At 46.7% G+C, this 16296-nt stretch overlaps 1 protein-coding gene across 4 annotated transcripts in view; it reads left to right on the top strand.

The window, feature by feature from the left end:
- Nucleotides 1–16296, top strand: part of ptk2ba (protein tyrosine kinase 2 beta, a) — a 212456-nt gene that overhangs the window by 98722 nt on the left and 97438 nt on the right. For all 4 annotated transcript variants that reach the window (XM_063055392.1, XM_063055391.1, XM_063055389.1 and 1 more), the window contains exons 8-11: nucleotides 602–742; nucleotides 6567–6638; nucleotides 12244–12348; nucleotides 15337–15454. In XM_063055392.1, the coding sequence (XP_062911462.1) occupies nucleotides 602–742; nucleotides 6567–6638; nucleotides 12244–12348; nucleotides 15337–15454 (436 nt within the window). The remainder of the gene's footprint in view (nucleotides 1–601; nucleotides 743–6566; nucleotides 6639–12243; nucleotides 12349–15336; nucleotides 15455–16296) is intronic.

The following is a 16296-nucleotide window of genomic DNA, read 5'->3' as shown; positions in this document are numbered from 1 at the left end:
CGAAGGATGTCAACAGCCTAAGGATGTGGTGGGGGCAGCCCCCAAGTGTTGCCACACTCCTGAGCCAACATAGCATACCCACAATGCTCAGCGAAACGACACAAAACAGAGAAAAACAGGGACAACAACAATCAAACAAAACCCTTTCCTCCCTCATACACAGACACACATATGTGCACACACACACACACACACACACATCTTCAACACATTCTACCAGTTTGTGGTTCTCTGAGCCTGTTACTAGTGCACTCTCCATGTGACAGAGAGCAAGACACACAAAACTGCTTGTTAGGCAGCATCTGTCAAGAGGAATAAACTGTCCAATGTTTTGAGCTGAGACCCTTCTTCAGGACTGGAAAGGGAGGGGGAAGAGGAGAGAATGAGAAGGTGGGGAAATGTGAATGAATACAAGCTGACAGGTGATAGGTGAGACCAGGTGAGGGGGAAGGTGGGGTTCAGAGAATACTGTATGATTACTGAACAAGTTCTTCTCCCTTCCCCTCATCTCCCCTCTGTTCTTTCCTGTCCCCTCTTCTCCACTCCCCTCCTCTCCTCCTCTTCCCCTACCATCACCCTCCTCCTCGCCGCTTCTCTCCAGGTAAAGCACCTTCGTAAGCTCATCCAGCAAACCTTCCAGCAATTCGCACACCTGAAGGAAGATGAATGCATTCAACAGTTCTTCCAGATTCTCCACACCGTCACCGACTTTGAACAGGAGCATTTCACGTGTGAGCTGGGTGTAAGTGCTGCTGGCTTTAACCGTGTCCCTCCGGTCGTCTGACAGCGGCCTAGCGGTAATGAGCTCCGGAGCCCTGTGCTGACCAGCCCACGGTTACTGCCGGAACTTCCAGCCCATTCCCTGCTCTTGGCAGGGACCCTGGTGCATGCTGTACCTCAGCTCAGGAAGAGCATCATTACCGGACATCCCGGGCTGGGCCAAGTGCCGATACCGGGCCTTGACCCGAAACATTGAAAACTCCACGCCCTACCCTCACAGATCCTGCTCGACCCACAGAGTTCCTCCAGCAGACTGTCTATTTAATATGTGCATTAAATTAAATAAGTAGTATAGCAAAGAGTGCAAAACGTTGAGATAGTGATCGTGGGTTCACCGTCCATTCAGAAATCTAATGGCGGGTGGGGGGGAAGAGCTGTTCCTGAAATGTTCAGTGTGTGTCTTCAGAGTCGTGTATCTCCACCCTGATGGTAGCAATGAGGAGAGGGCATGTCCAGGGTGAAGGGGTCCTTAATTACGGATTGCCGTCTTTTTGAGGTGTCACCTCTTGAGGATGTCCTGGATGCTGGAGTTGGCTGAGTTTCTGACTTTCTGCAGCTCTTTCCGACCCTGTGCGGTGGCCCTTCCTGTCAGATGGTGTTTCTGTGTCTCCATCCTGTTTCACTGCTTGTTGGCCAGAGACTCACCAGTGACAGGGTACTGCGTCCATTCTCTGCCACCGCTAATTGCATTCCTCAGTCCCATTCTGACATGGCCTCCTCTACTGCCATGCTGAGGTCCAACTCAGGTTAAAGGAGCAACACCTCATATTCTGAGCAGCACACATAAAATGCTGGAGGAACTCAGCAGGCCAGGCAGCATCTTATGGAAAAAGTACAGTCAACGTTTTGGGCCGACACTTTTCGGCAGGACCTCATATTCTGTCTCGATAGCCTCCAACTTGATGGCATGAACGTCGATTTCTTCAACTTCCAGTAATTTCCCCCTGCTCTCCTGTCTTTTTTGTCCATTTCCCATTCTGGTTCCCCTCTCACCCCTTCTCTTCATCTCACTTGCCCTTTACCTCCCTCTGGTTCCCTTCCTCCTTCCCTTTCTCCCATGGTCCACTCCTGTCAGATTCCTTCTTCTCTAGCTATTTGTCTCTTCCACGTACCACCTCCCAGCTTCTTGCTTCACCTGCCCTCTCCCCTACCCAGCCCTCCTTCTCCCTCATCTGGTCACACATATCACCTGCCAGTTTGTACTCCTGCCCCTCACCACGCTTCTGCCTCCTTCCTTTCCAGTCCTGATAAAGACTCTCGGCCTCAAACACCAACTGTTTACTCTTTTCTATAGATGCAACCTGACCTGCTGAGCTCCTCCAGCATTTGGTGTGTGTTGCTCCGGATTTCTAGCAACTACAGAATCTCTTGTATTTCTAATTCAAGACATTAATATGGGAGTTGAGAGATTATGTTGGAGTTGTGCAAGTTGTTGATGAGGCAGCCCTTGGAGCACTGGGTAGAGTTTTGGCCACACTGTTATTGGAGAGAGGCAGTTAAACTGGAGAGAGTGAAGAAAAGATCAAGCAGGACAATACCAGGGGCAGAAAGCATAAATTATAGGGAGCGGCGGGCCAGATTAGGTCTTTATTCCTTGGAATGTAGGAGATTCTGCGGCCCTGTTATACTGGCTTATAAAATTATAAGAGGTACAGATATAAGGGACGGTAATGGTATTTTTCCCAGAGTAGGGGAGAGTAAAACTCAAGGTTAAGGGAAGAGCTGAAATACTGAATAGGTACCTGAGGGGCAGAGGATAGTATGGAGATGGAACGAGATGTCAGATGGTGGGAGCGGATGGAACGAGATGTCGGAGGGTGGGAGCGGATGGAACGAGATGTCGGAGGGTGGGAGCGGATGGAACGAGATGTCGGAGGGTGGGAGCGGATGGAACAAAATGTCGGAGGGTGGGAGCGGATGGAACGAGATGTCGGAGGGTGGGAGCGGATGGAACGAGATGTCGGAGGGTGGGAGCGGATGGAACGAGATGTCAGAGGGTGGTGGGAGCGGATGAAACGAGATGTCAGAGGGTGGTGGGAGCGGATGGAACGAGATGTCAGAGGGTGGTGGGAGCGGATGGAACGAGATGTCAGGAGGTGGTGGGAGCGGATGGAACGAGATGTCAGATGGTGGGAGCGGATGGAACGAGATGTCAGAGAGTGGTGGGAGTGGATGGAACGAGATGTCAGAGAGTGGTGGGAGTGGATGGAACGAGATGTCAGAGGGTGGTGGGAGTGGATGGAACGAGATGTCAGAGGGTGGTGGGAGTGGATGGAACGAGGTGTCAGAAGGTGGGAGTGGATGGAACGAGATGTCGGAGGGTGGAAGTGGATGGAACGAGATGTCAGAGGGCGGGAGTGGATGAAACGAGATGTCGGAGGGTGGGGGTGGATGGAACGAGACGTCGGATGGTGGGAGTGGATGGAACAAGACGTCGGAGGGTGGGGGTGGATGGAACGAGATGTCGGATGGTGGGAGTGGATGGAACGAGATGTCGGATGGTGGGAGTGGATGGAACGAGATGTCAGAGGGCGGGAGTGGGTGGAACGAGATGTCGGAGGGTAGGAGTGGATGGAACGAGACGTCGGAGGGTGGGAGTGGGTGGAACGAGATGTCAGAGGATGGGGGTGGATGGAACGAGATGTCAGATGGTGGGAGTGGATGGAACGAGATGTCAGAAGGTGGTGGGAGTGGATGGAACGAGATGTCAGAACGTGGTGGGAGTGGATGGAACGAGATGTCAGAGGGTGGTGGGAGTGGATGGAACGAGATGTCAGAGGGTGGGAGTGGATGGAACGAGATGTCAGAGGGTGGGAGTGGATGGAACGAGATGTCAGAGGGTGGTGGGAGTGGATGGAACGAGGTGTCAGAGGGTGGGAGTAGATGGAAAGAGATGTCAGAGGGTGGGAGTGGATGGAACGAGATGTCAGAGGGTGGGAGTGGATGGAACGAGATGTCAGAGGGTGGGAGTGGATGGAACGAGATGTCAGACAGTGGGAGTGGATGGAACGAGATGTCAGAGTGGTAGTGGATGGAACAAGATGCTGGAGGTAGTGTTTGAGTCAGGTACAGTAGTATCATTTGAGAAACACTTGGATAGCTACCTGAGTGGGCAAGGGTCTGGCAGATGGAGTACAATGTTAGTAGATGTGAAGTCATCCACTTTGGAAGATAAAATGGAAGAAGAGATTCTTATTTAAATGGTGATAAATTACAGCATGCTGTTGTGCAGAGGGACTTGGGAGTGCTTGTGCATGAATCAGAAAAGGTTGGTTTGCAGGTGCAGCAGGCGATCAAGAAGGCAAATGGAATGTTGGCCTTCATTGCTAGAGGGATTGAATTTCAGAGCAGCGAGATTATGCTGCAACTGTACAACATTCTGGCGAGGCCGCACCTTGAGTACTCTGTACAGTTCTGGTCTCCTTACCTGAAGAAGGATATACTGGCTTTGGAGACGGTGCAGAGGAGGTTCACCAGGTTGATTCCAGAGATGAGGGAGTTAGACTATGAGGAAAGATTGAGTCGCCTGAGACTGTACTCACTGGAATCAGAAGAATGAGAGGATATCTTATAGAAACATATAAAATTATGGAAAGGATAGATGAGATAGAAGCAGAAAAGTTGTTTCCACTGGTAGCTGTGACTAGAACTAGGGGACATAGCCTCACCATTTGGGGGAGTAGATTTAGGATGGAGATGAGGAGGAACTGCTTTTCCCAAAGGGTGGTGAATCTGTAGAACTTTCTGCCAAATAAAGCACTGGAGGCTGCCTCAGTAAATATATTTAAGAGAAGTTTGGATAGATTTTTACATAGTAGGGGAATTAAGGGTTATGGAGAAAAGGCGGGTAGGTGGAGATGAGTCCATGGTCAGATCAGCCATGATCTTACTGAATGGTGGAGCAGGCTCGACGGGCCAGATGGCCGACTCCTGCTCCTGTTCGTTATGTTTTTATGTTATGGCGGTGTGGGAGGTGCTGGTGTGCAGGATTAGAGAGATTTGTGTTAAATATAGGAAATTGAGTCTAGTTAGGTGGATGGACTAGCAGTCGGCCTGGGCTGGTTGTGCCAAAGGGCCTGTAACCATGGATTGCATTGTGACTCTCTGACTGAGTGACAGGAATTTATTGATCACAATAAGCCAGCTGTGGCAAGGGTAAAGCTCAGTGAGATGCTGGCTGATTTGCTTAGCGAGGGGATGTATTTTTAGTGCCTTCCTGGAATTTTAAGCCAATGATCCTGTAAATTAATCAGCCTGTTCCTCTCCTTCGCTCTCCCCTCTCGCCGTCGCTCTCCCCTCTCGCCGTCGCTCTCCCCTCTCGCCGTCACGCTCTCCGCTCTCTCTCATTGTTCTCCCCTCACTCATCGCTCTCCCCTCTCTCTCATCACTCTCCCCTCTCTCATCACTCTCCCCCTCTCTCATCACTCTCCCCTCTCTCATCACTCTCCCCCTCTCTCATCACTCTCCCCTCTCTCACATCACTCTCCTCCCTCTCTCATCACTCTCCCCTCTCTCTCATCACTCCCCCCTCTCTCATCACTCTCCACTCTCTCATCGCTCTCCCCTCACTCATCGCTCTCCCCTCTCTCTCATCACTCTCTCCCCTCTCTCTCATCACTCTCTCCCCTCACATCACTCTCCCCTCTCTCATCACTCTCCCCTCTCTCTCATCACTCTCCCCTCTCTCTCATCACTCTCCCCTTTCTCATCACTCTCCCCTCTCTCTCATCGCTCTCTCCTCTCTCATCGCCCTCCCCTCTCTCTCATCACTGTCCCCTCTTGCCATCACTCTCCCCTCTTCACTTGATGGATTTGTGACCTGGTTTTCTGACGTTACAAAGATAGGTGGAGGGTCAGGTGGTGTTGAAGGATCAGGGAATCTGCAAAAGGACAGACGGATTGGGAGAATAGACAAACAAGTGGCAGATGGACTATACTGTGGGGAAGTGTATCGTCATGCTCCTTGGTAGAAGGAATAAAGGTGTGGACTTGTGGACTATTTTCTAAATGGGAAGAAAACACAGAAATCCAAGGTGTAAAAATGCAGGAGGATTCCCTGAAGGTTAACTTGCAGCTTTGTGATTCAGGAAGGCAAATGCAATGTTGGCATTCATTTTGAGAGGACTAGAATATAAAAGCAAGGATGTAATGCTGTGGCTTTACGAGCCATTAGTCAGATCACACTTGAATATCGTGAGCAATTTTGGGCCCCTTATTTAAGAAAAGATATGCTAGCGTTGGAGAGGGCCCAGAGGAGGTTCATAGAATGATTCCAGGAATGCAAGGGTTAACATATGAGGAGCGTTTAATGGCTCTGGGCCTGTACTCCCGGAGAATGGTCGGGGGGGGTGGGGGTGGAAATCTCATTGAAACCTATAGAATATTGAAAGGACTAGATAGAGTGCACATGGAGAGAATGTTTCCTGTGGTGGGCAAGTCTAGGACCAGAGAGAATAATCTGCCACTACCACCGCCCCTGGCAGCGTGTTCCATGAACAACCTTCCTATAATGAGGCAACCAGGACTGAACACAATACTCCATGTGTGGTCTACTCAATGTTTCAGAGAGCTGCAGCATTACCTCACTCAAACCCCCGACTAATGCAGGCCGACATACCGCATGCAAAATGATGCACGTCACTGTACTTGTGCTCGGTAAAAGAATCTGTATCTGAATCTATGCTGTATGTCCCGCTCTCTGATTTCCACACTCCGCATCCCGTGTTTTGTGTTGTGTGCTCTGTCCTGTTCCATGTTCCACAGTGACCCGGCTCTCTGTTTTACAGCAAGGCTGGACGATAGCGGTGGACCTGGTGATTGGACGGCAGGGCATCGGGCAGGTGGTTAACAAGGACGGGGTGAGTACAGGGGGTGCTGGGAAGCCTGCGGCCAGGCAGGAGCTAGCGGAGGCTCTGAGAGCGATGGAGTGTGAAAGTAGAGAGGGAAGGAGGGAGGCATGGAACAGGACTGGTTTCATAGTCAGCACAGGAGCAGGCCCTTTGGCCAACCATGGCTGTACCAAGCATGATGCCAGATATAGAACAGTACAGGCCCTTCAGCCCATGATCTTGTGCTGACCTTACTACCAACACTAAGATCAAATCAACCCTTCCCTCCCAAAAGGCCCTCCATATTCTCCCATCCAAATGTCTTTCTAAGAGTCTCTCAAATGTCCTTAATGTATCTGTGTCTGTCACCACCCCTATTTGGTCCCACCATTCTCTGTGTGAAGAATTTACCTCGGACACCTCCCCCCCATGCATTTCTCCAATGAGTCGTCTGAAAATGATTGCTATTAGCCATTTACACCCTGGAAAAAGTTTCTGGCTGTCTACTTGATCTACGCCTGTTTTCATCGTGTACACCTCTATCAAGTCATCTCTCATCCTCCATTGCTCCAAAAAGAAAAGCCCTAGCTTGTTCCACCTGTCCTCATAAGACACGCTTTCTAATTCAGGCAGCATCCTGATAAATCTCCTCTGCACCCTCTCTGACGTTTCTACATCCCCTCTACAATGAGATGATCAAAACCAAACACAATACTACAAGTGCCATCTCACCAGAGCTTTACAGAGTGGCAACATTACCTTGAATTCAATCCCCCGACACACCTTACGCCTTCTTAACAAACCATAATCCATATTCCCATCCACCCCATTCTTTGTCTGTTCGTGTGTCTGCCTCTGTATAGTATCTGCCAAGAGTGAATCAAAGTGGCAGGGTGTGGGCCCGAGGACGAGGAATGACCCAATGATCGGCCAATTTAAGAGCCGGGCCAGATTGAAAAGCTCACTGTTTTGGAGCCAGAGGCAATTGATGGGCCAGCGTTCAGCTCATAGCTCTGTGAGGTTTACTCGTCTCTCGCTGAACTGAGGCTGTGGCCTGCAGCTAACAGGCTCCTGAATCGGCTGCAGTGATGACTGGCTTCGTGAAGTTTAGTTTTAAATGTTATTTGCTGACTTTTTATTGTTTGCACAATTTCTTCTTTTTTTTGGGCACATTGGGTGTTTGGGTGCTTAATGTGTTCTGTGGGTTTCCTTTGTTATGTAGCAGCCTGTAAGGATATGAATCTCAAAGTTGTGTGGCATACGTACTTTAATAAAAAATGTAGCTTGAACTTTAAATTTTTACCAGGTCTCCCCTATCCCTATGTCTCTGCCGCTCCAGAGCAAACAACACAAGTTCATCCAGCCTCTGCTAACTGCAGATAGCCTCTAATCCAGGCAGCATCCTGGTGAACCTCTTCTGCATTCTTTCCCAAGCCTCTACATCCTTCCTGAAATGGGCCAGCCAGAACTACGCACAAAACTCAAAATGTGATGAATGAAGATTATAAGGCTACAAATGTTATATTCTTTGCACCGCCCAATGAAGACGTGAATACTATACTCTAGTCGTGTTGTCACCATCAGCGATCTATGGACTTGCACCCTAGTCCTCTCTATGTCCTGCCATTTTCTGTAACTTTCCTATTACTCTTGACCTCACACATGTCCCGATTAAACTCTAGCTGCCATCCCTCTGCCCACATTCCCAACTAATCCACATTCCACGAATCCTTTATCTGCCAATTACCATGAACTTTATTTGTCACCTGTACATTGAAACTACAGTGAAATGCATCATTTGGATCAAATCAAATCAGCAAGGTTTCATCTGGGCAGCCTGTGAGCATCGCCCTGCTTCCGGGGCCAATATAGCATACCCACAACTCAGTAACCCCAACCCATGGAACTTCGGACTGTCGGAGGAAACCCATGCGGTCACAGGGTGTATGTACAAATTCCTTACAGATGGCAGTGGGTATTGAACCATGAAGGGGTGCCATGGTAGCATGTTACAGCTCAGGGCATCAGTGTTCAGAATTCAGCTCCGGCGCCCTCTAAAAGAAGTTTGTATGCTCTTCCCAAGAGTGCATAGGTTTCCTCTGGATGCTCTGGTTTCCTCCTACAGTCCAAAGACATTCCAGTTAGTAGGGTAATTGGTCATTGTAAATTGTCCTGTGATTAGACTCTGCTGGTTGTTGGGTGGTACAGCTCACTGGGCGAGAAGGGCCTGTTCTGAACCCTATTTTGAAATAAATAAATAATCTGAAAGTTGGTGCTGGAAAGTGATGTGCTAACCACTACGATACCATGACGCTACTTTTGTGTCTTCCGCAAAATTAGTAACTTGCTAATCCAGCCTCCTCCAATTTTATCTGGATCATTGGTATCCGGTTTCTCACAAGTAACAGCAGTCGCAGTACTGTTTGCTGATCACTGACCTCCAGTCAGAATAACACCCCGACACCACTGCACTCTATCTTCTATTCTTCTTCTGAAGCCCATTGCCCCTACTGGGGTATAAGTTCACCAGAGTCCTCTGTTTGAGGGCAAGTCTTTCAAATTGTCCCCAGGTGTAACCCTTTGAATACCTTCTACACAAAAATCCTTCCTCTCCCAGGGATGAGGACTTTGGAGCTTCTGCTACCATTTCTTTGGCTCTGGATTTTTACAGGATAGGTTTGCTAGCCCTATTCCCAACCCTCCTCCTTTTGCCATGCATAGTAGAGTTTCTGTCTTCTCTGGATCCAACCCACCAATCTTATGGTGTTCTTCGTCATCTGGATCAGCCCACCAGGACGGACCTTGTCAAATGCTTTACAAAGGTTCACTAATTATCTTCATCATCTCCTTGAAAAACCCAGTCAAGTCTCAATTAAAAAACAAGGATGTAATGCTGATGCTTTATAAGGCATTGGTCAGTCGGCTCTTGATGTAATGTGAGCAGCCTGTTATCTAAGAAAAGATGTACTGGCATTGGAGAGCTTCCAGAGGAGGTTCATGGTTGTTTAATGACAGTTCCAGTACACACGTGTAAAGGAGAACAAAATAATGGTTACTCTGGATCCAAACATAATAAGGTAAAGAACACAATAATTAAAACACATTAAATATTAATTGCATAAGATATTTTATATATTGTACATAGATCGATTATCTCTCCATAAAGTGACGTTAGGCACAGAAGTGTCTGTACATAGACTGACTGACAGGAAATGATAAAGTAGTGGTGGTTGGGGGTGTGGAGCGGTGGGTTACTGGGTGGAGGTGTTAATCAGCCTTACTGCTTGGGAAAGAAACTGTTTTTAAGTCCGGTGATCCTGGAGTGGATGCTACATAGACTCCTCTCTGACGAGTGTGGGACAAATAGTCCATGAGCAGGGTGGGTGGGATCCCTCATCATGTTACTGGCCCTGTTCCAGTACTGTTCTGTCAGTATGTCCTTGATGGTGGGTAACTGGTGCTGGGGATGTGTCGGACAGTTTTCTCTATCCGTTGTAAGAATTACTGTCCATTGCAGTGCAGCTTCCATACCGAGCAGTGATACAGCTTGTCAGGACGCACCGTACTGTGCATCTGTAGAAGGGTGCATAATCCAGACCTCTTCAGCCTCCCAAACGAAGGGTGTTTCCTGTAGTGGACAAGTCTAGGATCAGAGAACACAGAATAGAGGGACATCCATTTAGAACAGAGCTAAGGAGGAATTTCTTTAGCCAGAGGTAGGTGAATCTGTACAATTCATTGCCACAGACGGCTGTGGAGACCAAGTATTTAAAGGTGAGGTTGAGAGGTGCTTGATTAGTCAGGGTGTCAAAGGTTATGGGGGAAGGCAGGAGAATGGGGTTGAGAGGGATAATAAATCAGCCATGATAGAATGGCAAAGCAGACTCAACTTGATAGGCTGAATAGCCTGATTCTGCTCCTATATCTGATGAGTTTGTGTATGTGTGTGAGAGAGAGAGAATGAATGAGGAGTCAAGGGAAGAGAGGCAATTGTTCTTTTGAAAGAAAGAGTGAGTGGGTGAATCACAGGAAGAGAAAGAGGGGGATTGAGTCATGTAGAGAAAGAGAAGGGCAGTGAGTCAAAGAGAGAAAGACAGAGGCAGATGCTATTCAGTGATGCAGTGATTCAAAGAGAGAGAGAGAGGAGTGAATCATGGAGAATGAGTTGAGTGAATCCCACAGGAAGGGGGACTGAGAAATTGAACACAGCGAAGAATAGCCCAGGACTATGAACGGCACCACCACCAAATGTCTGTAGACGGTCTCCCCACAGGATTGTCCGTCCTGACCACATCTCTTGTTTTTTGCTTGCGCAGCACACTGGGTGTGTGGTCTGCTGGAGGGGGCTGGTGATCACAGGCGGCAACTCCGGTGGTCTACAGAGAGCCGTGGGAGGGGTGGAGAAGGGAAATCCTCAGATAATCCTGACCAAAAGCAACTGATCATCATGATCCCAGTGAGATCCCTTCATCTCCATCTCATTGTTAAACCCTACTCTCTTTCTAACTGGGTTTTCTTTGAATCAGATCACACACAAAAGTTCCAATCAGAATCAGGTTTCTTACAAAGTCTTTTTTGTTGTAAAGTTTGTTGTTTTGAGGCAGCAGAACAGTGCAAAGGTGTAAAATAACTCTAAATTACGGAATAATTAAATAGTACAAAATACAACGAATATTGAGGTAGTGTTCATGGGTTCATTGTCTGTTCAGTAGAGGTAAAGAGGCTGTTCCTGAATTATTATGGATCTTCAATCTCCTGCACCTCCTCCCTGATGGTTGTAAAGAGGGGAGGGCATGTCCAGCGAGGTGGGGCACTTGATGATGAATGCCATTTTCTTGAGGCGACATCTCCTGAAGGTGCCCTTGTTGATTGGGAGGGTTGTACCCATGATGGAGTTGGCTAAGTCCACAGCTCTCTACAGTCTCTTTACATCCTGTATGTTGACCCCTCAATACTCGATGGTGATGCAGTCAGAATGCTCTCCTCAGACTCAGTTGAAGTTAATAGATGTTGTGTGGCCTCTGACAAGGAAGGATACGTATATGATGGGTAGCAGGACACCACCAGTATCACTTCAGTTTATCCCGAACGGATGTGATCTGATAACTTCCCCATGGGAATAATCCCTACTGTGTACTTGCCCAGGTAGAACCACATTGTGGGCTTCAGGGTCCCTTTCTATGATTAGATTAAATTACTTTTATTCGTCACATGGATATTGAGACTTGAAACACACAATGAAATATGTTGTTTGCATCAAAGAGTGACACCGTTTGAGCATGTGCCAGAGGAAACCCACAAGTTCCGCCACACATTTTGGCACCAACATGGTATGCCCACAACTTCCTAACCCTTACCCATACATCTTTGAAGAATTTCTTTGAACATCAAAGAAATTCGGAGCACCCGGAGGAAAATGACCCCATCACGAGGGAGAATGTACAAACTCCTTACAGGCAGCAGAGGGAATTGAACCCAGATGGATGACATTGTAGCGTGTTATGCTAACCACTACGCTACCATATTGCCCTCTATCCTGTGCAGCAGTACCCTGCCAGATGGTGACGATTAAAGTTTAAACTGTGTATTCCCCAAAGAGGAATGAAATGTTATCTTCTTCTTCGTTTGTGTACAGCCCATCAGTTTGGCCGAGTTCTTGCAGATTCTCTCCATCAAATCAGTTCATTCAGAGAACAGCCCAAAAGCTTTGCTTCAACTGGCGATCAGCGGGGCTTCCCAGGTAAGTTTTCTCCGTTACTATAGAGCCTCTCTCCACCAGAAATCAGAATCATGTCTATTATCACTGAAGTGACGTGAAATACTCTGTTGTTTTGCGGCAGCAGTACAGTGCAATACGTAAAATTCTATAAATAGTGCACAAAGAAAGGATACCAATGTCGTGTTCATGGGCTCATGAACTGCTTGGTAATCTGATGGGAAGGAGCTATTTCTAAATGTTAAGTGTGAGTAATGCAAAGAGGATATGTCCAAAATGATGAGGGTCCTGAATGATGGATGTTGCCTTCTTGAGGCATTGCATTTTGAAGATGTCCTCAACGGTGGGGAGGCTAGTGGCCATGATGGAGCTGGCTGTGTCTACAGCCCTCTGCAGCCTCTTGTGGTTCTGTGCATTGGAGCCTCCATATCAAGCGAGTACGTAACCAGTTAGAATGCTTTCCATGTGGGGATGTGAAGGGCTTGCTCCATTTGGATTGTATTTAGTGGGAATGTGAAGGGAGTTGGTCTGCTGGGATTGGGTTTAGTGGGAATGTGAAGTGGTTGGTTCATTGGGATGTGGTTTTGGGAGATTTATTTGGTTTAGGGGTTGGTCCTTTAGGAATGGGTGTAGTGGGAATTTGAGGGAAATTGGTCTTTTGGAATTCTGCATTGTGAACTCTGCCTTTCTAGTGAGGAATCTATGACCAGAGAGCACAGCCTCCGAGGAATAGAATATAAAAGCAAGGATGTAGTCTGAGGCTTTACAAGACATTGGCGACACCGTACAGGGTGTATTCTGAACAATCTTAGGCCCCTTATCTAAGAAGAGATGTGCTGGCATTGGAGGCCGTCCAGAGGAGGTTCACAAGAGTAATGCCTGGAATGAAAGAATGAATGTATGAGAAACATTTGATGGCTCTGGGTTTGTATTTACTGGAGTTTAGATGAATGAGGGGGGATCTCATTGAAACATAATGAATATTGATAGGCATCGATAGAATAGACATGGAGCAGATGTTTCCTAGAGGGGAGGAGTCTAGGACCAGAGGGCACAGCCTCAGAATAGAGGGACTTCTATTTTGTGCAGAGATGAGGAGAAATATTTTTAGCCAGAGGGTGGTGAATCTGTGGAATTCATTGTGATGTCTGCGGAAGCCTAATCGTTGAGTATACTTAGAGTATACTTAGTTGGTTAGTCAGAGCATCTAAGATTATGGGTAGTAGGCAGGAGAATAGGGTTGACAGGGATGATAAATCAGCTGTGATGGAATGGTGGAGCGGACTCGATGGGCTGAATGGCCTAATTCTGCTCCTCTAAATTACAGAATCATTACTCTGTTTGGTTGTGCTCTGTCTCATTAACTGTCTCATGGTCCACTGTAAAAATCAGGTTTATTATCACTGACATAGTCATGAAATTTGTTGTTTTCTGGCAGCAGTACATTGCAATGCATAATAATAAAAAACTATCAATTACAATAAATAGTGTTGTAGCGATCACTTGGTCCATGATGACAGATGAGAAAGGCTCGTTTAACTCAACTGACGTCTTTATTGCAACAAACACAAATACAGACCAGGCACGATCACCTGAGGAAAGAACCCACTCAGTCAAATGCAGACAGAGGAGGGGTTTATAACGCACCCAGTTACAGTCAGGGTGACGCACAAACTCACAAGTGAATACCGTAACTGTCTAACACAAGCTAAAATGTAACAATAAATGAACTTGAACATCCTACAAAAGCATTTTAACACAAAAACAATAAGTAGCGCTAGCCATTAGGAATGCTGGGATGGGATATCATCCACGTCCCCTCTCTCTTTGGAGCCCCACTGTATAAATAAAAATAAATTAAGTACCAAAATTTGAAGAAAATAGTGTTCATGGATTCAGAAATCCGATGGAGGAGGCAAAGGAGCTGTTCCTAAAACATTGGGTGTGGCTTCAGGCTCCTGTACCTCCTCCTTGATGTTAGCAATGAGAAGAGGGCATGCCCTTGGTGACAGAATAATGGATGCCACCTTTTTGAAGATGTCCTCGATGGTTTGAAGGCTAGTGCCCATGATGGAGCTGGCTGAGTTTACAACTTTCTGCAGCTTTTTCTGATTCTGTGCTATGGCCCCTTCATACCAGACTATGATACAACCAGTCAGAATGCTCTCCATCATATATTTCTTGAAATTTGTGAGTGTCTTTGGAGACAGAATCAGAATCAGGTTTATTACCACCGGCAAGTGACGTGACATTTGTTTACTTAGCAGCAGCAGTTCAATGCAATACATAATCTAGCAGAGAGAGAGAAAAAAAATTATAATAAATAAAATAAAACATAATAAATAAACAAGTAAATCAATTATGTATATTGAATAGATTTTTAAAATAAATGCGCAAAAACAGAAATATTGTATATTAAAAAAAGTGAGGTAGTGTCCAAAGCTTCAAAGTCCATTTAGGAATTGGGACAAAGGAGAAGAAGCTGTTCCTGAATCACTGAGTGTGTGCCTTCAGGCTTCTGTATCTCCTACCCAATAGTAACAGTGAGAAAAGGGCATGCCCTGGGTGCTGGAGATCTTTAATAATGGACACTGCCTTTCTGAGTGAAGTCTTCTCAAACTCTGAATTAAATATAGTCACGGTCGTGCCTTCTTTGCAATTGCATCAATGTGTTAGGACCAGGACTGATCTAGAGAGATGTTTTCACCTTTGAACTTGAAATTACTCACTGTTTGCACAGTTGACCACTGGATGAGGACTAGTGCGTGTTCCCCCAATTTCCTGAAGTCCACAATCAATTCTTTGGTCTTGCTGACACTGAGTGCAAGGTTGTAGTTGCAGCACCACTCACCCAGCTGATCTATCTCACTCCAGATGCCAGTCACGGGGGCAAGCCACCCTGCCCGTCAGGGGTACTGGTATGACTGTTGCCCTTTTGAACAGGTGGAAACCTCTGAGAGACTGAAGTTCTCATGTTGCCAGTTGTCTCATACTCTCTTATGTTCAATGCAGCCCCTGACCATAACAACCGCTTCACTGGCGATGGCAGAGAACATGGCCAATCTAATTGATGGGTACTGTCAGCTGGAGAAAGGAACCACCAACTCCCTCATCACCAGGCCCAAGAGAGGTGAGTGATGGGGAATACAGTACAACATGGATACAGAACTTTTGGCCCACCCAGTTCATACTGATCACAGTGCCCACTAGGGGACTGGCTGTGCTAGACTGGGTGTTGTGCAATGATCTGGAGGTGATAAGAGAATTTAAGGTTAAGGAACCCTTCGGGAACAGTGATCCCAATATGATCAAGTTCACTTTGAAATTTGAGAAGTAGAAACTAAATATCAATGTGTCAGTATTTCAGTGGAATAAAGGAAATTACAGTGGCATGAGAGGGGAACTGGCCAAGGTTGACTGAAAAGGGACACTAGCAGGAAGGACAGCAGAACAGAAATGGCTGGAGCTTCTGCAAAAAATGAGGGAAGTGAAAGACAGATAAATAACAAATAAGAAGAAATTTTCAAAGGGAAGAAGGACACTACTGTGGCTGACAAGTGAAGTCAGAGCCAAAGTAAAAGCAAAAGAGAAGACGTACAATGAAGCCAAAGCAAGTGGGAAGATAGAGGATTGGGAAGCTTTTAAAAACTTGCAGAAGGAATCTAAGAAGGTCATTAGGAAGGAAAATATGAATTATGAAAGGAAGCTGGTGACTAATATCAAAGAAAATACCAGAAGCTTTTTTAAGTATATAAAAGGTAAAAGAGAGTTGAGGGTAGATATAGGACCAACAGAAAATGATGCTGGAGATATTGTAGTGAGAGGCACAGAGATAGCAGAGGAACTGAATGTGTACTTTACATCAGTCTTCACAGTGGAAGATGTCTGCAGTATACCGGACATTCAAGAGTGTCAGGGAAGTGAAGTATGTGCAGTGAAAATTACGACTGAGAAGGTGCTCAGGAAGCTTAA

This window comes from Mobula hypostoma, chromosome 8 (genome assembly GCF_963921235.1).
Source record: "Mobula hypostoma chromosome 8, sMobHyp1.1, whole genome shotgun sequence".
NCBI lineage: Eukaryota > Metazoa > Chordata > Chondrichthyes > Myliobatiformes > Myliobatidae > Mobula > Mobula hypostoma.
The sequence above is the reverse complement of the archived record's forward strand: the minus strand, read 5'-3'. Positions and strand labels throughout refer to the sequence as shown.